This window comes from Symphalangus syndactylus, chromosome 18, assembly GCF_028878055.3.
Source record: "Symphalangus syndactylus isolate Jambi chromosome 18, NHGRI_mSymSyn1-v2.1_pri, whole genome shotgun sequence".
Taxonomy (NCBI): domain Eukaryota; kingdom Metazoa; phylum Chordata; class Mammalia; order Primates; family Hylobatidae; genus Symphalangus; species Symphalangus syndactylus.
This window is the reverse complement of record NC_072440.2, coordinates 73150730-73173461: the sequence shown is the minus strand read 5'-3', so window position 1 is coordinate 73173461 and position 22732 is coordinate 73150730. Positions and strand designations below refer to the sequence as shown.

At 47.7% G+C, this 22732-nt stretch overlaps 1 protein-coding gene across 5 annotated transcripts; it reads right to left on the bottom strand.

The window, feature by feature from the left end:
* Positions 1-469: 469 nt before the first annotated feature.
* On the bottom strand, positions 470-14149 carry LOC129467989 (apolipoprotein L2-like). Of its 5 annotated transcripts, XM_063623781.1 has the most exons (6): positions 13895-14032; positions 11515-11639; positions 7864-7917; positions 7611-7699; positions 5621-5747; positions 470-2525 (listed from the first exon to the last, which is right to left on the bottom strand). In XM_063623781.1, the coding sequence occupies exons 1-6, from the start codon at positions 13970-13972 to the stop codon at positions 1649-1651; spliced, it is 1350 nt and encodes a 449-aa protein (XP_063479851.1). In that variant the 5' UTR covers positions 13973-14032; the 3' UTR covers positions 470-1648. The 5 variants fall into 5 exon arrangements, with proteins under 5 accessions (XP_063479851.1, XP_055108929.2, XP_063479852.1 ...); XM_055252954.2 differs by lacking the exon at positions 11515-11639 and having other exon boundaries at positions 13895-14034; XM_063623782.1 differs by lacking the exons at positions 7864-7917; positions 11515-11639 and adding an exon at positions 13089-13242 and having other exon boundaries at positions 13590-13981.
* Positions 14150-22732: the final 8583 nt, after the last annotated feature.

The window sequence follows — 22732 nt, the reverse complement described above, 5'->3', positions numbered from 1 at the left end:
CCTCCATCGGCACCACAAAGGCACAGCCATCAGTCAGTGTTGATTGGACCCAAGTCTCCAGGACACAAGATGGGGAGAGCCGGGTGGACCTGAGATATCACCTTGTCCAGGTCCCCTTCTACAGCTGATGAGGAAACTGAGGCTCAGAGAGGCGAGGTCTCGTGACCACAAGCGGGGTTGAACTCCTGGACACACCTCAAGGTTCCTTGACCTGTTCCTGGCAACTCCTCTCATTTTTCGTTTCCTCCCGAATTAACCTCTTTCCAACACAGCATTTCGACTTCCTCTGGAACTTCCTCGGTCCATCAGTGTCCCCTGGTCTGGAAGAGCACCGGCCACTTGCCAAGGCCCCCACGACTCTGCTGCCATCACAACCCCCATCACCACTGTTAAGAGAAAAACTTGAGACTGATGGCCCCCAAAGCTTGGAAGGGCTGCAAGACCAAAGAATGACTCGAACAAGTCCAGCTTGGTGAGTAGGTGAGTTTATTAGGACTTACACACAGGGCACTCCTGGGCGGTCTCAGGACAGCTCTAGAGATCTGCGCTTCCTCCCAATGCTAAACTGCTTTCATGCTAATTTTCTGACTGTTTACTTACTGGGTGAGAGCGATGGGACTATTTTCATTGGTTGGTTCTCAGATACTCTCTGGGAAGTTTGGGTTCTCAGGGACACCTGCTCCTCAGCTGGGGACCATGGCCATGGCCCACCACCTGCCTTTCAGGGTTCAAGCAGGGGACTTACACCATTTAGTAACCTGGAGGGGACCCGTCACACGACAACCACCCCAACCACCATCATCAAGAAGCCACTGGCTGACTGAGACACGCCCCCACAAGGACAAGTGAGAGTGGATGCTGGAAAGACAGAGTGAGAGACCATCAGCAGGGAAAAACTTCATTCTTGGAAGGACATCAAATCTTGGGGCAGGTCGATAGTGGAGCCAATCTTTCTTCTCCTGTATCCAACAGTTCTAACTCTTTGGCTTTCTGCATTTTCAGCTCTTTCTTTTCCTGGCCTTCTCATTGCTGGCTCCTGCACGTCTCCCTCTATTCCTCCCCCAATATATTCTTTAGTCTAAAGTAAACTGCTTCTTCCCATTCCCCACACTCTCCAGTCCCCTCTCTTCCCTTATTCCAGGCCCCAGCATTCCTGCCTTCTCCTTGGCGCACTTGCCATCTGCATTAACCCCTCCCCTGCTGTGCTCAGCTACAGACATGCCAAAGTCCCTAACACTCAGTTCCATAAACTTTACCTCACCCTGTTTATCCACCTAATACAATGTTTGTATTTTGGCCGGCATGGTGGCTAACGCCTGTAATCCCAACACTTTGAGAGGCCGAGGAGGGTGGAGCATGAGGTCAAGAGATCGAGACCATCCTGGCCAACATGGTGAAACCCCATCTCTACTAAAAATACAAACATTAGCCGGGTGTGGTGTTGCTCACCTGTAGTCCCAGCTACTCAGGAGGCTGAGGCAGGAGAATGGCTTGAACCTGGGAGGCGGAGGTTGCAGTGAGCCGAGATCGTACCACTGTACTCCAGCCTGGCGACAGAGTGAGACTCCATCTCAAAAAAAAAAAAAGTTTGCATTTTGTCCTGGCCTGTGCCTGGCACACTTCCCCTGGTGGCTGCCCTGCTCTGGGGTCACAGTTCTTGGTCCACCTGTAGAATCTCATGGATCTTGGTGAGAATGTTGAGCTTCCCCTCCAGCTCCTGAGCCCGCTTCTTCAGCTCCTCAGCTGACTCTGACTTTGCCCCCTCATGCAAGTGCTTTGACTCATACACAAGGTTGACCACGTCCAGCACAAGCAAGATGCCTCCAGTGGCCACACCCACAATCTTGGTTCCTCTGCTCATTTCCAGGGTGGGGCTTTCAGTAACTCTCCCCACTTCTTCATCGCTTTCAGCTGAGATTTGCCCAATGATCTCAAGGGGTGTGGCAGATGGTTCCAATTGAGAGTTGGATCTAGCTTGTCTGATGGCACGGATGTCCTTCCCAATGCCTTGTATGACTTGGTAAGAATTGTCAATTAAGGAAAGAAAGTTGGGTGTGTTCTCACCCATAAATTCCTTTATTACCTTCGCTATGTCAGGGTCTCTTTGGTCTAAGTTGCCGGCTTGGGCTTGTGCCCACAATTTCTTTGCTTGTTCCACAGCATTGCTGGCAATCCCGGTCACAGCGGCCGCTATTCCCATCCCCATCCCAGTTTCCGAGAGCCCAAGACTGATTCCTTCTGTGAAGGGTGCCAGACCGATGCCGATGAGGGTCAAGATGTCAGAGATAACACCGGCAGTGCTGGACACCACGTTGGTGATGGTGGTGCCTCTGTGGACCTGCTCAACCCCGTCTGCAAGGACATGGAGCCTTATTATGTGATCCTGAAGCTCCCTTTTCAAGTGAGGAAACTCTTTCAAAAACCACTTCCTGTGCTGCTGGTCTTTATCATGCCAGTTTTTGTCCTTCATGATTACGTGTCTTGCAAGCTTGTTCAGAGCTTTGTGGAACTCATCTGCCTCATCCCTGCACAAGGAAAGGTTAAAGGATTAAGAAATGCAGTTTCCCTGTCTGTGAAATGAGCTGCACACGATCTCTATCCTGTGTAAATTGCAGAGCTTCCACTATCAATCAAATAGAAACAAATTTTACAAATGAAGAGAATTTCCTTTCAAACTCAAACACGTTATGTTCATCATAGATACTCCTCAGTACTTATTCCATATGGAAATAAATATCTTAAAGGCATCTCAGATGCTCTTTCATGGCAGGTGTTTGATAAAGATGCCTCCTGACTCAAGGGCAGGTCAGCACCGCGACTGCCAAAGTGTTTGGAGAGGGGAAACTCTGCAGATGAACAAAGAGCAGTGAGAGTGGGACAAAGAGACTTTACTCCCAGGATGGCTGCAAAGTGAAGCATGCACTTTACCCAAAGAGAGGCCTTCCCTTTGTCCGCGGCTCCTGGGAAGTGATCTCCAGGCTCCTGGAATGTCCCGCCTGGTAGGAACATCTTTCTTTGCCTGGTGATTTGGCCATGGGACCGTATAGCAATGCGATGGATGATGGAGCTTGGCGCTATTTGGTGTCTTTTCTGACCTACAGAGGACATGTGTACTAAAGGGGTTAGACCTCAGGGAGGTGCTGGAGACTCCAGGTCAGCCATGAGGGCAGCTTGTCATCCAGCCCCAGCAAATGCTCTGAACACTAAGGCATGGGTTGAGAAAGACTTTCTGTTTGACCAAACTCCAGTTGGGCTCTTCTGAGCCTCTTCTCCACTAGGCGCCGACCTTGGCCTTCCACACCGACCCACTGCTTTCTGGTCCTGCACCGCCCCGCTCAGCAAGAATCGCCCCAAGTCAGTTTAGGGAGGGTCCTCCCCGCTTGCTGTCTGATCACACTTTGCTATCTGATCATGCTCCTCACTCCCACCATTGATGGATGAGTGTCTGACCTGCCTTTAGGGAGAATCCTGTTAGGCCAGTTTAGCACAAACCCCCCACTCTGGTGTCTCCTGTCAGTCCTGTTCCATCTCCCACCCCTCAGCCTGGTGTTGGCTGTGACTCCCCCTCTGTCTTTACTGTATTTGGAGCTGGGCTCAGTCTCCCTCCCCTGTAAGAACAATCCTGAATAAAGGCTTCCTTCCTGATTTAATGTGATTCACAGAAATTTTTCCTTAACCGGGTGAGCTTCCCTGGTTGGCAGCACCCTGTGTGTTTTGTCCCACATTGACACAGGAGAACACAGCATCCTGAGGACAATGAAGCTTCACACCTGAAACCCTCCCAAACTCTACCTTGTGTGTCTCTTCCTTAGGCTGATTTTAATCTGTGTTCTTTCTGTGTGATCAACCACAATGGTGCAATAGCAGTTTTCAGTGAGTTATGTGAGTCCTTCTAGTGAATTATAAAATCTAAGGAGGATTTTAGGAATCCCCATAAATTTGCAGGTGGTGTCAAAGGTAAGGGTGCCCTCAGACATTGCAGTCTGGCTATCTCTGAGTACTTTGAATTCAAACAAAAACAAAACCCCGGAGAGACAGGAGATCACTTTGCCTGGCATCTGCTCCCTTCCAATGCCTTGTGCCGTTTCACCTGGCTGAAGGCTACTGGGTCCGGCCACTGCCCCGGTTGACTGGAGTGGGAGATCTGGCTATTCATTCTGGCTCCACATGGACTCTCCAGCCACCTTATCGCCTCCTGACCTACCACCTGCACCCCCAACCTTCCAGGTCTCACTCGCAGGTGTCACCAGCCTAACTGATGCCTTAGCAGTGACTGCTTCACCTGTGTGCACACCAAGGCCATGTGCAATTTTATGGAACTCTAGAAGACTCAAGACACTTTCAGAACCATCTATATAAATTGCTAGTGCTGAAAAGATCTGAAGTTGGACAACATGGTAGAGGAAGTGTTTTCCTCCTTGGTTGGGGACTTGTGAGTCTGCTCAGTACCCCTGAAATTACACAAATTGACAGCAACTCATTCTACTTTGGAAATGGTCACTAAGGCATACCATGGTAAGGAGCTTCTCTGTGTAGAAGAGAAGAAGTTCTCAAAGGGTAGCCCAGAACTTGCCAGTTCCCAGGCATGGTGCGAGAGACACAGGCAACCATGACCCCGTATGCCCATGAGTGTTGGGATCATCCAGACAGGGAAGAAATATCCCTCTCCCACTCACATGTCCTCCGCAAGTTCATGACCTCCTTAAATTTCAAGCCCTTGTTGCCTCTCTTGCCACACGCTGGTCCCAGCCCTGGTGCCCCAAACTTCCTACTTGTTCTACAATGAAGGCTGACTCTCGCTCCATCCTGACCCCTGGCTCCCGTCTTCCTGGGCCTTTGGGCAGGATCTTGGTCTTGGTTCCCCACCTTTGACCTGGAGTTGACTCTAAGGCCTTCACCACACTCCTATCACATTGAGTTGCTATTCCTATTGGACAGATGACAGTTCCCAGTCTCCACGACATAAGCCCAGAGCCCAGGGACTGGACACGGACAGAGCCGGAAAGAGACCCAGTGGTGTGCAACTCCACTCCAGCCTCTCAACATCCTGGACCAGCAGAAGGGTCCTGCCGTGTTTGTGGAATTCCTCAGATGAGAAAAAGGGCCCCAGCCAGCATCCCCAGGAACACACATTGGTTAGGTCAGGATTTTTCTGACTTGTCCCAAAGGTCAAGTCCTGCTGGGCTCCCATCTTCAAGAAGAAGACCCTTAACCTTGGTTCTGTTTCCACCGAGCTTGTAAGATGTTAACGTTAACTTGCACCTACTATGTGTCAGTCATTATGCTAAGCACTTTACATGCATGATCTCATTTTTCTCACAGTAAGACTCCATGGATGAAGAAAGGCTGAAAGTGAGAAAGTAACTGGCAAAGTTCCCATCACCAGCAGATGGCAGAAATGACCCTGTCCCTGTGGGCTTCCTCTCCCCTCAGCCTGAGGCTACTCACTGCCAGCGAAGGACATGGAGGAAATATTCCTCCTGGAGTGCCGAGAAGTTCATCCTCAAGCCCAGCAGAGGGGGCTGCCTGGAGGAGGTGTGCCTGTCAGGGAAAACCAGCCCAGGGGAGAGCTGGGTGGCATCGCTGGGGCGCCCAATGGAGGTAACCCCATGGAGGTTACCTGGTTAGTTCAGCAGCAGCCACGAATCTGTTCCAGGCCTCATCATCAGTCAGCAGGAGTAGCAGATTCTGTGTGCTCACTTTTTCCTGGAAATGCTTAATGGCATCCTCAATAAAGATGCTGCTCTCTAGTTGGAATGAAGAAAGGATAAGGTTGGATGATAGTGTAGGGGAGCATAACAGCCATTGCCTAAGAGATGACTACATGTTAATTTTCCTGGACAGCTGTGATGTAGGACATGTTTGATGGAGTCATTAGTGCTATAGAGGGAATTGTGTGCCCCCAAAATTCATATGCTGAAGCCCTAAACTCAGGTGACTACATTTGGAGATCTGGCCTTTAAGGAGATCTGGCCTTTAAGACTGAATGAGATCACAAGGGTAGGGCTCTAATTCTATTTAGAGGGCTAGTGTCCTATTGTAAGAAAAGAATGAGACAGAAGAAGGCTGTGTGAGGACACAGTGCAAAGGCAGCCTCCACAAGCCAGCAAGAGAGTCCTCCCCAGACTCCAACCCCTTAATTTAATAAACCATCAAAGACAGAAACCCCAAACCCCACTGGGCCCGACTGGCTCTTCTAGTCCACCTGCACTCCCATCCCTGAGCCTGTGCTTCTGCTTTGCAGCTGATTTGCTTTTTCTTTGACTCAAATTTTTTCTCTCAATGGAGTCAAAAACCTGGACAAGGCTAAGGTCTGGTCTCACCTAGATTCGGAGACCTTCCTAAACCCACCAGCACCAATGTGACCAGGAATTTTCCAAAAAGGTAAATCAAAACAGGCAGTTTTGTAACTGCAACCAATCAAATAATGTCCTTATTGCAGTTTCATATTTACTCAATAAATACTTGTCTCCGACACTTTTTTTTTTTTTTTTTTTTTTTTTTTTTTTTTTGTATTTTTAGTAGAGACGGGGTTTCACCGTGTTAGCCAGGATGGTCTCGATCTCCTGACCTCGTGATCTGCCCGCCTCGGCCTCCCAGAATGCTGGGATTACAGTCGTGAGCCACCGCACCCGGCCAATCTCCGACACTTTTTCATCGTAACATGAAACCTCCTCCAGTTTGGTTTTCTCAATTCATGAATTCCTTCTTATTCAAATAAATGTTACTGTGCCTCAGATTTTTCTTTGACAAGGGGTATCTGAGATCATGGGAATGAGGCCCTGCCTGAGGCAGTCATCCCTGGTCAGCAGGTGCTTGTGATGGGCAGTGCAGGGTGGGTGCCCTAACATAGCTGGGGGGACTGGGTGGCTTCCACCTGGAATCAACAGGGGATAGATAGAGAAGACAGAGGGGATGGAAACTAATTCTTAGGGAGGCCCTACTGTGTGGCAGGCTTTGGCCAGGCCAGGTACCCTTGTAATATTTGATCTTCATGACAACATGGGGAAATATTATTCTCATGGTACACAAGAGGGGAGGTAAGGAGCTCCAGGTCACACAAAAGGGACGTGGCAAAGGCCAGACCAGGGTCCATTTAAGTTGGAAGCTGGGTCAAGCATGATACATTCCCACAGGGCCACTCAGAACACAGGGGCTGGTGCAGGGCAAGAGCTGGAGGGAGGGGACCAGCCTCTGCTGGAAACAACCCAGGGTCAGCAGGGAGCAGAGCGGTAAATAAGAGATCAGGGCTGCAGGTCAACCTCCTCTCCCACCCCTCCCCTCCTCCTGGACCTTGTTCTTCCCCCACTCCCCTCCCCTGCTCGTTCCACTTCCTCATGGCTGTCCTGCTCCACTTGAGTCATTTGCTGGGTGCCAGGGTAGGGAGGAAGTTGGCACCTGGGCCGTGCCCCCCCGAAGAGAGGTCAGGATGCAGATGCCCCCACAGACCCCTAAGTCGGGGGACTCCATGTGACCCCTCTTGAGCTCTGGGCAGATTCATCGGCCTCCTTCTCCATCTAGGGTCCTCTGGGGCTCACTCAGCTGTGGAGGTGCCACCCTCCATTCTAGGTTTGAGTAGGAACTAGCCAGGGAAGAGGAAGCGAGCCTACCTGGGTTCATGGTGCCAGCAGCCGGGTTACCGAGGGGCTTTCCTTGGAGCTCTCCAGTCACTGTCCAGACCGGAATGTTTTTCTTAACCCTTCAGAAGGAGAAAACAAATTGTGGAATCGAATGTGAGCCACCTGTGTTCAGAGGGAGGCTGGAGGGGCTGGGTCTTTGCAGATCCCTCTGTGGTAGCAGCAAATGTCCAGAGTGTTTCTCTATCTCCTGGGGCCCTGCCAGCTAGTATTTACAGAAACCCACCCCGCTCCAGCTTCCTCTTCCCTCACTCTCACACCAAGGCAGGGTCCTCTTCTCCTGTAGGGGTATGAGGAGAAGATAATCAGAGGAGGGGCAGCCATCTGACCATTACAGAAACTACAGAGTCTATACACAGGAATAGAGATGGGAAGGAACATTCTGACAATGACCTGGGCCTGGGAACATGTGTGATAACTAGCTGGTGATAGCCAGTGTGTATTTGAGTGATGTGCAGGGCCTCTTACATGTGTCTCATTCAATGACCACACACAGGCCAGGAGATGGGTACCACTTTCCCATTCGAACACAGAGGAATCCACAAAAGTTAGGGAACTTGCCGGTATTTTTACAATAGTGCTAGAGCCAGGACTTCTGCTTCAATCCCATGTCTTCAATGACTGTGCTCTACTCCCTTAAATATACAATACTGAGTCATGTATACACGCGCATGGTAAATGACTCCTCATTGCAAATCCATGTCTTGCACTCTGCTCAACTCTTCGTCTTGGTGAATTCACTGGTGCTGCAGTGGCCAGCCTGTGTTCCTGTTGCATCTCTAAGATTCTTTGTCCCACAAAGACCTGGATCCTGCCAGATGCCAGCCCAGCCCCTGCTGTGGCTGCCGAGACCTCCTGATGCTCTCCTGTCCTCTCTGCTGTCCTCCCCTAGCTGATGGACCTTAGGGTGTTTCTAATTCTTCATAAATTATGCTACTAAGATATCCTCCTTCACGTAAAACTGCTCACATTTGAGATTATTTCCTTAAGATATTTGTAAGAGTAGAATGACTAGGTCAAAAGCTATTAACATCTCAAAAGTTTTTATACCTAGAGCCACTCTGTATGCAAACTGTACCAATTCACACTCAAACTAACAGGATATGAAGATGCCCATTCTTTCAGTCTTACTGGCTCTCAGTAGTCTTTTCTTCAGGAAAACAAAACAAAACAAAACAAAACAAAACAAAACACCTTTATTCCTTGAGACAAGGTCTCGCTCCTAGTATGCAGCCCAGGCTGGTGGCAAAATCCTGGCCTTAGGGGATCCTCCCACCCTGCCCTCTAAAGTGCTGGATTACAAACATGAGCCACCACACCTGGCCTGAATAAATGCTGATCTTTATATAGAGGAAAGTTCTTCACATTCTGCTCCTGATTATCTTACCTTGGGAGGTGAGGGAAAATAGCAAATGTTAATCATATTAATCATCTTTAGGCACTGTTTTAAGAAGACAGAAGAGTATTTATCAACCTCCCCTCCTGAGATCAAACTGCAGCCATAGTCAAGGCACTTACAGGTATAATGGCACTTAATATTAATGTGGGCAAACACTGGTGGATTTTGCACCACTAATTGCTCTAAATTTTGTAAATAGTAACTCACAGAACTCTTCCAAGAACCTAGGAAGTGTGTACCATCAGTATTTCCATTTCCAGGTAAGAAAACTGAAACAGATGTTCAGTGACTTGCCCAAGCTCAGAATCTACTACACAGTAAAGACTGGGTTCCCACCCAGACAGATGGACTCAAGAACTCATGCACTGCCTCTGCACCCTCTGCTGCCAGTGAAAATTTAAATGAGGGCAACAGGAGATCAGAGACGTCAACAGATGTTGGAAAACAGAACTGGCTGAAGAAATGACAACTGAATAAAGAGGGGTGAAGGGAGCTGTGAACCACAGCAATGCCGAGAGGGCATCCAGCCAGGCAGAGTGGTCTACTAGGCAGAGCCTCAGAGAGGGGAGGAGTTCACCAGGCCCGCATGCCATATGGGATTCATGCCAGCCTTGAGTCTACACCAGTGAAAAAAATCAGAGAGTTCATGACTGAAGCAATATGCCCCAGAAATAACATCTTTGTATTCTGACACTTCAGTGGGTTCCCATTCAATCACCCTACAGGGAAGACTGCCAGTAGACCTGCCCCCCGTTCAATATGAATAGATCTAGGATTAGAAATTGGAGAAAGGTGAAAGTGGGGAAACAGACCAAGATGACCAAATACAAAAGGAGTCCAGAACAAACAAGTAATTTTTTAAATCTCAAACTCATGTCCTCGGGGAGATTAAAAAATATTTTATTCATAAACTTAAAACAAGATATACAGAAAAGAAGAAAAATCAACGAAACAAACAAAAAAAAGATTTTCTGGAAACTGAAAGGTGATGATCAAATAAACAAGTCTAGAGAGACCATGTGAAAGAAAGTCACGGAAATCCCCCAGAAAATAAACCAAAAAGATGACAGAGAAAAAGGAGCTATATGGGGAATAGAAAAGTTACCAGGCACAGGGTCACAGGGTGTTCTAAGAAAGCTGCTTGAGAATGAGCCGGCAGGAAGGAAGAAAGGGTGTGTGTGTGTGTGTGTGTGTGTGTGTGTGTTGTGCATCCATAGAGGGCAGCTGGGGATAACCATGAAAGAAAAAGACATGGGATCCAGAAAACAGGAAAATCAACCCAGAGAGAAGGGAATCTGAGGATCACGGTGGGGCATGCAGTAGGCCTACAGAACAACCAGTCCTGGATGGAATAAAAAGGGAATGGTTCTGTGGGAAAAGGGGACTCGATAGAATACCTCAAAGGATTCACAGTTTGAGAGAAACTGAGGAAATGATGAAGGCAAGCAGTACAAAGGAGAAAAATAAAAACAAAGGCAATTAGAAACATCAGGAGAAAGTAAAGCTGTGCCACAAAGTATGTGCAAACATGGCGTACAGCTCAGCTCCACAGTAAATACTATTTAAAACATCACAAAATGCAAACACCCATGTTTGATTTTTAACTTTGAGAACAGAACAGAGCATATAAATATGAGAACTAAATATACTTGTTACCGATTAGTACAAACTTTAAAGCACAAAGGTAGCAGTTGGGATGGGAAGCACTGAACGAAGGAGAAGGAGGATTAATATTGTCGTCTTTTAAAGAGGGGAATCAAGAAATACTAGGTAAAACTGAAAGTATAAGAAAGAAAGTTGTAAGTAAATTGTTTACAGCTACAAAGTTGCTAATGAAGGACACAAAACTGGTGATAGAATATTAGGAAAAGGTGGAGAGGACAGATGGAGGGAGTGTACAAACAAGACGAAAATGACTAATAATGATACTCTAAATAATAATAACACCGCTTCAGGCCCGTCACAGTTAGGGGCGGCTCCAAAATCACCATTGTTCTTTTCTCACCGTGTGTCTCTGCGCACTCCCTGGCACACCCACTTCCAGCAGCTGGTCTTTGTTTGCAGACTTTATTTTAACAGCTCAGTGGTTCCCGGGCCCCCTGATGAGGTTCCATCCTCCAGCTCTCACAAAAAAGCCCCCTCCTCAAAAGCCACTCACTTCCCCCTTTCCACTTCCCACCTCTGTTTCAGGGTTGAGGCATCCAGATATCTGTCTTCTAGGGCCCCTACGCAGCAAGAGTAAAAGGAGGACCCAGTCCTGGGCAGCATTCACCAGGGGAATATGCAGAGGGGCATCTGGACACTTCTTGCTGTAAGGGACAGGGGTGACAGGAGGGGGGCTTCCCTTCCCCTTCTTCCTGCTTTGTTCACTCTGTGACCCCCTAGGCCAGGGGAACTGTCTCAATGCCATCTCATGAGCCACGAGAACCAGGAGGACCAGGAGGGAGCAGAGGAGCAGAGAGAGCTGGGGCCTCGGACACGCCCAATACTTGTGAGGAGCTGCATCCAGGATCCCATCCTCCTGACTCATTGTTGGCCTGGCTCCCACCCTTGTCCGGAGCCTCTGCTGGGGGTCGAGGCTGGATACTGCCCCTCAGGCCTGACTAGGACACAGTGTGTACTCCATGGGTGAGCCTGCAGGTTGGTCAATTCCGGTGCCCAACTGAGTGACCTGGAAGGGGAGCCCTCCCTCCCACCTCAGCTCTGAGCCAAGCTCTCCAGATGCAGAGGACAGAGACTCTCAGCAAAGCATCTCCCTCCAAGTGGTTGTGGGGCATCCTCCTTGGGCAGGGAAAGAGGAGTCGAAATGATTTCCTGAGAAATCGTCATTTTCATTTTATTTTTGAGAAACTGTCTTGCTCTGTCACCCAGTCTGGAGTGCTTTGGGGCTATCATAGCTCGCTGTAGCCTAGAGCCCCTGGGCTCAAGTGATCCTCCTGCCTCAGCCTTCCGAGTAGCTGGGACTACAGGCACACGCCACCATGCAGGACTAATTTGTTAATTTTTAATTTCAGAGAGACAGCATCTCCTGTGTTGCCCAAGCTGTCTTGAACTCCTAGCATCATGTGATCCTCCCGCCTCTGCCTCTCACAGCACTGAATTAGAGGCCTCAGCCATGGCACTGCACCCTTCTGAGGAATCTTCAGTGAAAAGCCAAGGTCAAGTTCAAACCCCATAGCAGGGCACACAGGCCCTCTGATGCTCTGGCTCCCACCTTCCTCACTGCTTCCTGCCACCACAGTCACCTTGGGTCCAGGCACCCACTGATGCCCTGCTTCGGTGCCTCCTGGAGCCCATCTACTCCTCCCATCCCCATCCCCAGCCTCAGGACTTCACTCAGCTGCTCCCTTGCCCTGGAATGCCTCCGCCACTGTCCCCACCATGTGCAAGTCACCTGTCCTCAGAGACCCAGCCAAAGCTGCCTGGTCCCTGCGGCGGCCCCCAACCCTCCCCAGGATCCCTGACCACTCTGCTTTCCGGAGGCAGCTCTACCTGTGTGTGGCTCTTTGGCCCTCTGTCTCCCCTTTAGACTCTGAACATTCAACGGGGACCCTGTTGTGTTCCCAGCTGCGTCCCCTATGACTGACCGGGATGCCCTCCGCCCTCCCTGGCACAGCCGGGCTGAAATCCCAGGTGCAGGAGACATTACTTGAACTAAAAGCAACCAGCCTCTGGATGACACAGCCCAGCTTCAGTTTCACTTTCAGTTAAGGAATTGAATTTAATTTTTCTTTCTATCTTGATGGGCATCTCTTTTTGGTGAATAACAAATAAGACCATGACTCAGATTTCACAGAAATTACCCCCTGATTTCATGTACTTTTGGCAGCTCTATCAGGTTTTCGAGAGGGGAAAGAATCTTAGGCTGGGTGGGGAGGTGACTTGCCCAGAGTCATACAGCTCTTGGAGGGCAGAGGGGAGGCCAACATCTGGCCTTGTGACTCTAATATTGAAGCAAAAATGTGTGATTTTAATAATCCAAAAGTTTCCAGGTTTGATTCTCCTTCTATGAACACAGAGATCTAAGCTCTCACTTCTGTAGTTATACTCACAGTTCCACAGTGTGGCTTTTGAATCTCATGATTGCAAAGCTGGCATCATGCCATAGGCACCATTCTGCAGTGTGACCTTCTCACTCCCCTGTCTCAGCCATGTTTCCCGTCAGGGACACAGCACAGCCTGTTTCTTCTCCATGACCCCAGAAGTCTGAACAGAGGGACAGAGGTGAGGGCCAGAGACGTGAAGTCCTATAATTTACCTGCTCAGCCTCCTGACACGGGACCCTGGCAAGACATTCCCCTCCCAGGGCCTCAGTTTCCCCACAGGGCCTGGCACAAGTAGGTGCTCAGACTCAGGGTGAGTGAGACAACCTCTGAGTTCCTTGTATCTCAAAAGAAATCTGTTGTTCCCATTGGGCCTCAGCAGCAGCGTCCTCTGGCCAGCCTGGGTGTGGCCAGGCCACAAGGACATGCCGGGCTCCAGGTCACCTCCCCTCCTCCACCTTCTTTGATTCCTTCAAATTTCCCAAAGATGTGGGCACCCCCAACACTCACCTTTCTTCTGGGGTCAGCTGGCTGTGTCTGAGGCTGTCAGAACCAGAGCTGAGCCCAGGGAGCTTTGTGAACCCATCTGAGCTGTTTTCGTCACCTCTCTCTACAGTTTAAGGGCACAGCAGGAGGGAGGGAGCAATCAGACTCAAGCCTTGGTGCAAATCCCGGCTCGGCTGCTGCTTTCCTGTCTGATCTGAACCAATTACATAAACTCTCCGAACTCATATACAAAAGCTGAATGATCCTTCCCTTATAGAGCTATTGTGAGAATAAGGAGAAGGGGGCAGGTCACACCATCCCCAACTTACCAAGGGATCTTCCTCTGACAGAGACTGAGCAAGATCCAACTGTTCTGAGCTGTGTGGATCCCACGTCCAGCTGTGCATCTGTGTAATAACAAGACACGTCCTCCAGCCTCCCAGATATACCCAGGAATTCGAAAGGGAAAGTGAAAGTCACAACTTCCCAGCAGCTCATGATCAAGCACAGCAAACACGCTGCTCCCCAGCACCACCTGCAGTCCAGGCCCACCCTCTTTGCTGCTGCACTTAGAGGAGCAGCCCCAGATGAAACATCCGGGTCCCTCTCATCCAACCCACCTGCCTCACATCCTCAGGATTCGGGGTCTGCTGTGTCAGCTGCCCATGTCTCAGGCAGTCAGAACCAGAGTTGAGCCTGGGGAGTTTTATGAACTCATCTAAGCCGCTTCCCCCTCCATCTCTGCAGTTTAAGGGCACAGCAGGAGGGAGAGAGAAGCCAGACTCAAGCCTGGGTGCAAATCCAGGCTCTGCCCCTGTTTTTCTGTCTGATCTGAACTAGCTACCTAACCTCTCTGAGCTCAAGAAAGACCTGCCACTGACTGACCTTGGGGCTCTCCAGATTACCCCCCGTCCTTCCGTGCCCGCACATTCCTCAGATGCCTGCCTTACTCCCACACATGCCATCAGCATTAGCACAGTCTCCCACTCATGCTGGTGGATGCTTATTGCATATTTGTTGTAATGCTTCTGAGGTTATGTTTTCCGTTATGTTTTTGATACAGAGTCTCGCTCTGTAGCCCAGGCTGGAGAGCAGTGGCACAGTCATAGCTCACTACAGCTTCAAACCCCTGGGCTCAAGCCATCCTCCCACCTCAGCCTCCGAGTAGCTGGGAATACAGGTGCCCGCCACTATGCCTAGCTAATTTTTTGTATTTTTAGTAGAGGTGGGGTTTCACCATTTTGGCCAGGCTGGTCTTGAACTCCTGACCTCAAGTGATCCACCTGCCTTGGCCTCCCAAAGTGCTGAGATTACAGGTGTGAGCCACCACACCCAGCCCACTGTATCCTTCTTATGCCTTTGTGTCTTCATAGCTTAGCTCCTACTAATAAATGAGAACATACAATATTTCGTTTTCCATTCCTGAGTTACTTCACTTAGAATAATGGTGTCTAACTTCATCCAGGTTGCTACGGAAGCCATTATTTCCTTCCTTTTTATGGCTGAGTAATATTCCATGGCATATACATATGTGTGTGTGTGTGTGTGTGTGTGTATCTATACACACATTTTCTTTATCCGCTTGTTGGCTGATGAGCATTTAGGTTGGTTCCATATTTTTTCAGCTGCAAATTATGCAGCTATAAACATGCATGTGCAAGTATCTTTTTTATATAATAACTTTTCTCCTCTGGGTAGATACCTGGTAGTGGGATTACTGGATCAAATGGTATTCTACTTTTAGTTTTTTAAGGAGTTGCCATACTGTTTTCCATAGTGGTTGTACTAGTTTACATTCCCACCACCAGTGTAGAAGTTTTCCCTTTTCACCATATTCACACCAACATCTATTCTTTTTTGATTTTTAAATTATGGCCATTCTTGCAGGAGTAAGGTGGCAACTTGTTGCGGTTTTAATTTGAATTTCTCTGATAATTAGTGATGCTGAGCACTTTTTCATATGCTTTTTGGCCATTTCATTTTGTGTATCTTCTTTTGAGAATTGTCTATTCATGTCCTTTGCCCACTTTTTGATGGGATTATTTGTTTTCTTGCTGATTTGTTTGAGTTCCTTGTAGAAACTGGATATCAGTCCTTTGTCAAATGCATAGTTTGCAAATATTTTCTCCTACTGTGATTGAGGGTTGTCTGTTTTCTCTGCTGATTATTTATTTTGCTGTGCAGAAGCTTTTTACTTTAATTAGGTCCCATCTCTTTATTTTTGTTTTTGTTGCATTTATTTTTGGGTTCTTGGTCATGAATTCTTTGCCTAAGCCAATGTCTGGAAGAGTTTTTCCGATGTTATCTTCTAGAATTTTTATGGTTTCAGGTTTTAGATTTAAGTCTTTGATCCATCTTGAGTTGATTTTTGTATGAGGATACTGTTTCATTCTTCTACATGTGGCTTGCCAATTATCCTAGCACCATTTGTTGAATAGGGTGTCCTTTCCACACTATATGTTTTTCTTTGCTTTGTCAAAGACTAGTTAGCTGAAAGTATTTGGCTTTATTTCTGGGTTCTCTATTCTATTCCCTTGATCTATGTGCTTGTTTTTATACCAGTACCATTCTGCCATTATGTACCTTTTTTTTTTCTTTTTCTTTTTTTTTTTTTTTTTTTTTCAGATGGAGTCTCTCTCTGTCACCCAGGCTGGAGTGCAGTGGTGCGATCTTGGCTCACTGCAAGCTCCACCTTCTGGGTTCATGCCATTCTCCTGCCTCAGCCTCCCGAGTAGCTGGGACTACAGGCACCCGCCACCACACCTGGCTAATTTTTTTTTTTTTTTGTATTTTAGTAGAGATGGGGTTTCACCGTGTTAGCCAGGATGGTCTCGATCTCCTGACCTTGTGATCTGCCTGCCTCAGCCTCCCAAGGTGCTGGGATTACAGTTGTGAGCCACTGCACCCGGCCCTTGTACCTTTTAAGTGAACCATTTAGCCCATTTTCATTCAATGTTAGTATTGAGATATAAAGTGCTGTTCTATTCATCAGGCAAGTTGTTGCCTAAATACCTTGTTTCTTTTCATTGTGTTACTGTTTTATAGGCCCTAAGGCTTATAAAACAATATGCTGTAAGGAGGTTCTATTTTGGTGTATTTCGAGGTTTTGTTTCGAGACTTAGAACTCCTTTTAGCATTTCTTGTAGTACTGGCTTGGTAGTAGCGAATTCTTTCAGCATTTGTTTGTCTGAAAAAGACTTTATCTCTCCTTCATTTATGAAGCTTAGTTTTGTTGGATACAAAATTCTTGACTGACAATTATTTTGTTTAAGAAGGCTAACAACAGGACTCCAGTCCCTTCTGGCTTGTAAGGTTTCTGCTGATAAATTAGCTGTTAATCTCATAGATTTTCCTTTACAGGTTACCTTATGTTTTGTCTCACAGCTCTTAAGATTATTTCCTTCTTCTTGACTTTAGATACCCTGATGACATGTGCCTAGGTGAGGATCATTTTGTGATGAATTTCCCAGATGCTCTTTGAACTTCTTGTATCTGGATATCTAGATCTCTAGCAAGGCCAAGGAAGTTTTCCTCAATTATTCCCTCAAATAAGTTTTCCAAACTTTTAGATTTCTCTTCATCCTCAGCAACACCAATTATTCTTAAATTTGGCCATTTAACATAATCTCAAATTTCTTGGAGGCTTTGCTCGTTTTTTAAAATTCTTTTTTCTTTGTCTTTGTCTGATTGGGTTAATTTGAAAGCCGAGTCTTCAAGCTCCGAAGTTCTTTCTTCTACTTCTTCTAGTCTATTGTTGAAACTTTCCAGTGCATTTTGTATTTCTTTAGTTGTATCTTTCATTTCCAGAAGTTGTGATTTTTTTGTGTGTGTGTGATATCTATTTCCCTGGAGAATTTTCATCCATATTCTGTATTTTTTTAAATTTCTTTAAGTTGGTTTTCACCTTTCTCTGCTATCTCCTTGAGTAGCTTAATAATCAACCTTCTGAATTCTTTATATGGCAATTCAGAGATTTTTTTGTTGGCTTGTATCTATTGCTGGGGAGCCAGTGTGATCTTTGGGGGGTGTTATAGAAATGTGTTTTGTCATATTACCAGAATTACTTTTCTGGTTCCTTCGCATTTGGGTAGACTATTTCAGTGGAAAGATCTAAAACTCAACTCCTTCTGTTCAGGTTCTTTTGTCTCACTGGTTATTCCTTGATGTGGTGCTCTCCTTCTCCTAGGAATAGGGCTTCCTGAAAGCCAGACTGCAGTGATTGTTATTGCTCTTCTGGGTATAGTCACCCACTAGGGCTATACCAGGCTTCGGGTTGGTGCTGGGGAATGTCTGCAAAGAGTCCTGTGATGTGATCATCTTCTGGTCTCCTAGCTATGGATACCAGCACCTACTCGGGTGTAGGTGACAGGCGAGTGAAGTAGACTCCATGAGAGTCATTGGTTGTAGTTTTCTTTAGTGTGCTGTTTTCTCAAATGCTGGTTATGAAGTTGTCATGTGGAGAGACTGAGGGCCTCTGGTTAGTCAGGATGTTGCGGGCAGTGGTATTAGCTCTTGTCTTCTCCTTCCTGGGAATAGGGTTATTCTGTCATGAGTTGCTGTGACGGCCTGAGTTGGTTGGTCTCCAGCCAGGAAGTGGGACTTTCAAGAGAGCACCAGCTGCGGTAGTAGAAGGGAGACACAAGCTTGCCCTAGGTAGGCCAGGGTAAGTATTCTAGTTTCTCAGGTGATTGGCAGGGCCATAAAGCTCCCACGAGTTTATGTCTTTTGTGTTCAGCTACCAGGATAAGTAGAGAAATACCATCAGGTGGGGGCAGGGTTAGCTGGGTCTGAGCTCAGACTTTCCTTAAGCAGGGCTTGCTGCGGCCACTGTGAGGGACGCAGATTGTCCTAAGGCCAATGGGGTTTGTTACAGAGGGGATTATGGCTGCCTCTGTTGTGCCATATAGTTCGCCAGGGAAGTGGGGGACAGCTGGCAGAGAGAGGCCTCACCCAGATCACATGCAGTTGGCAAGGCTCGTCTTGCTCCCGCAGTGCCCCACTAACAATGCCAAGTTTAGATTCAGGCAGCCTGTGCGCAGAACTCAGACCTTGTCCCAGGCCATAAGCTTCTCCACTGAAAAAGCAAGCACGGCTTTCAGGCCTTGCCTCTCCCCATCTGCCCACGGTGTCAGTGGTGGCTCCTGGGCTCGTATTTGCAGAAGTTCCTGTTCTCCCCCTGGATTCTGCTCAAGAAAATTCAAGCCCAGTAGAAATTATTAGAAAATCCAGCTGGAAGCTTCTTTCACCCTGTGACCCCTCCCAAATTCTGCTGGCTGCTTTCCCCAAGGGCCCCTGTGAGATACAGCCAGGGATGGTGCCCTGGGCTTGAGCTGGACGCTGGGAATGCCTACAGTACTCTTCCCACTTCTGCTTCTACTTTTATATTTTGTATGGTTCTCTGAATCAATTTTAGCTATGGGTAAGGTTAAATCCCTGTCCTATAATCTGGATTTTCAGGTTCCCCAGGGGAGATGTGTATTTGGAGGCAGATTTTCCCTCTCTCACACTTTGGGAACTCACAGTTTTTTGCCTGTCTCATAGAATTGGCAAGGAGCATGCCACTTCTTTCAAAGGATCTGTGAATTCTTTCAGTTTTCCTGGTACATTCCGGTGGTGGTTCTTGGCACATCATTACATGATGTGGGTCTCCACATGCTGTTCTGTCCATCCAAGTGGGAGCTGCATGTTAGCCCTGTCTCCTATCTGCCATCTTCCTCAGACTTCTAACATTAACTTTTAAAAAGCTTGGTGAGAAGAGACCAGGGCCAAAGTTCTCCTTCTTGGAGATGAAAGCTAAGAAGCATTTCCTTTGGGACAAGTCAGAAAAATCCTGACCAGATCGGTGTGTGTTCCTGGAGATTCTGGCCCAGGCCTATTTCCTCCCCATCTGAGGAATTGCACAAACACAACAGAACCCTTCTGCTGGCCCAGGACATGGAGAGGCTGGAGTGAAGTTGATCAGAGCTGGGTTGGACCCTGGCTTCTGTCCCTGCACAGCTGTGGGCCTCTAGGATTATGCCTTGGAGACTGGCATCTGGCATCTGGCATCTGTCCAATGGGAATAGTAATTCAATCATGTAGGAGGATGGTGAAGGCCTTAGAGTGAACTCCAGGTCAAAGGTGGGGGACCAAGTACCATGATCCTGCCCAAAAGTCCAGATAGACCTGGACCAGGGGCAGAACCAGGGGTCAGGATGGGCAAAAGTGGGCCTAATTGGAGGGTAAGTAGGAAGGCTGGGACACCAGGGCCAGGACTAGGGTGAGAGGAGGGAGGCACCAAGGACACCAAATGTAAGGAGGTCATGGACTTGCAGAGGACTCGTGAGTGGGAGAGGGTCCCTGATTTGATCCCATCACTGATTGGCATAGTGGGCCATGAGTGACGGTTTCCCCCACGCCAAGCCTGAGAACTATGAGAACTGGGGAGTTTTTGCCTCCCTTTGGGACCCTCTTCTGTTCTACACAGAGTGGCCCCTGACCCCGGAAAAGCAGTGTGACTTAGTGACCACTTCCAGAGTCAGAATGGGTGGCTACCAATTTGTGTAATTTCAGGAGTTCTAAGGAAACTCATAAGTTGCCAACCAAAGAGGAAAACACTTCCTCTACCATCTTGTCCAAATTCAGGTCTTTTCAGCATTAGCAATTTTTATACATGGTTCTGAAAGTGTCTTGAGTCTTCTAGAGGTTCCATAATATTGCACATGGCCTTGGCGAGCACAGAGGTGAAACCGTCACTCCTAAGGCATCAGTTAGGCTAGTAACATCTGAGAGTGAGACCTGGAAGGTTGGAGGTGCAGGCGGTAGGTCAGGAGGCAGTAAGGTGGCTGGAGAATCCATGTGGACTCTCCAAAACTAATAGCCAGGTCTCCTCCTCCAGTCAACTGGTGCGGTGCTTGGATCCAGTGGCCATCAGTCAGAAGGTTAAAGGGCATGGGGCATTGGAAGAGAGCAGATGCCAGGCAAAGTGATCTTGTGTAGGTCTGTTTTTGTTTTTGTTTAAATTCGAAGTACCCAGAGTTACCAAAACTGCAATGTCTGAGGGCACCCTTACCTTTGACACTAACTGCAAATTTAAGGGGATTCCTAAATCCATCCTTAGATTTTATAATTCACTAGAGGAATTCACGTAACTCACTGAAAAATGTTGTTGCATGACTGTGGTTTATCACGGGGAAAAAACACAGGTTAAAATCGCCTAAGAAAGAGACACACAGGGCAGAGTCTAGGAGGGTTTCACAAGGTCGAGAGATCGAGACCATGCTGGCCAACATGGTGAAACGCTGTCTCTACTAAAAATACAAAATTAGCTGGGCGTGGGGGTGTGTGCCTGTAGTCTCAGCTACTTGGGAAGCTGAGGCAGGAGAATCGCTTGAACCCGGGAGGTGGTGGTTGCAGTGAGCTGAGATCACAACACTGCACTCCAGCCTGGCGACAGAGCAAGAATCTGTCAAAAAAAAAAAAAAAGTTGTTGTTGAAGAACAAGGAGAAAATGTGAAAGGAAAATCAAATCTTGGGACCCCAAAACTCACTGGAAATAGTTAAGCTTAGAAACGGAGTCACTCCAAAACCTGCCTTTGTTTTTGCTTCTAAGCAGATATTTGCAAAGACAAAAGGCAACAAGTTCCCCAGGTAGCCTCTTTCACAAATTGCTCACAAGGAAACTCCTTGTGGGTCCCAGAATTTTTTACCCTGAGGCAGACTTTGTGTAATTTCACTGTGACAATGCAAATTAGCAACTTATCTTGACTGATACATGACAAATAACAAGACTTCTGCCCACCCTCAGAAAAATGCACATATGCCTGCTTCCTCTACTCTATGTTCACTTTTATCTTATATAAAATGTAGATTAACTGTGCATGAAATGAATGAATAATGGACTGTTCCTCTACCCCCTCCTTTCATAGAGAACCTGTGGATTCAGGGAGGGTTAATCAAAGCCTCACAAGAATGTGACCACTCAGCTCATTACCTATCCTGTCTTTTTTCCTTTCCTCCTTCCACTCCTGCCTGTTAAATATCGAAGCCCTCAAAACCCTCTGTGAAAAACGAGTGGACCCCAGATCCTCCTGTGACTTGTGTGTCTTTTTCCTGGGTGCATCCTCAACCTTGGCAGAGTAAACCTCTAAACTAACTGAGATGTGTCCCAGACCCTCTTTGGTTTACGAGTCTTGCCTCCTCCCTGAGTTGCTGGATGAAAGCAACTCCCTCTCTTCTTGCCTCAGTTTCCTCATCTGCAAAATCAGATCATAATCCTGGCCCACTGAGGGGATGATTATAAAACTCAATCAAATGGAGAAGTATTTGCAAATGGAATGTATTGCAAAGTGTATTGCGCAGTCCCTACGTAATCACCTTTCTGTTCCTGCCTCACAAGCTGGTGTGTGTGTGTGTGTGTGTGTGGGTGTGCGTATATGTGTGTGTGTGTGTATGGGTGGGGGGAGGTGGCCACAATGCCCCCAGAGATGTTTGCTGAAGATGAAATAGGCCCCCATGGAAGGGTCAGGCAGTGGTTTAGCTGCCTTTGAGGCCCTTCTACCTAGGGCAAAGCAGAAAAGTCCAACAGCAATCTGGTTGCATGACTTCTTAGCCATGGAAGTGTGGCTGAGCAGTGGTCTCTAGTCCCTCCACCCTGCGTGCCTTGAGAGTGGAACATGGGGCAGTGGCCTCTGCTGGGGAGGATGCTGGGGAATCTCTGAAAGGAGGCAATGCCTGATTTTGTCACTGAAGGATGAGCATGATTTTTCCAGGTGGTGGAAGCAGGTGCTCCTGGCAGAAGACTCCACATAAGCAAATGTCTAGAAGCCACAAGGCATGGCCTTCAACAAGAGCAGGCCTGGTGTGGTGGCTCATGCCAAGGTGGGAGAATCACTTAAGGCCAGGAGTTCAAGAGTATCCCAGTCAATATAGTGAGGCCCCATCTCTAATGCATATATATTTTTAATTAGCTGGGTTGTTGGCTCACTCCTGTAGAACCAGCTACTCAGGAGGCTGAGGTGGGAGGATGGCTTAAGCCCAGAGGTTTGAAGCTGCTGTGCCCTATGACTGCAGCAGTGCACTTCAATCTTGGTGACAGACTGAGACCCTGTCTCAAAAACATAACCAAAATAACCCCAACGGCATTACAATAAATATACAATAAGCATCTACAAGGCATGTGTGGGAGA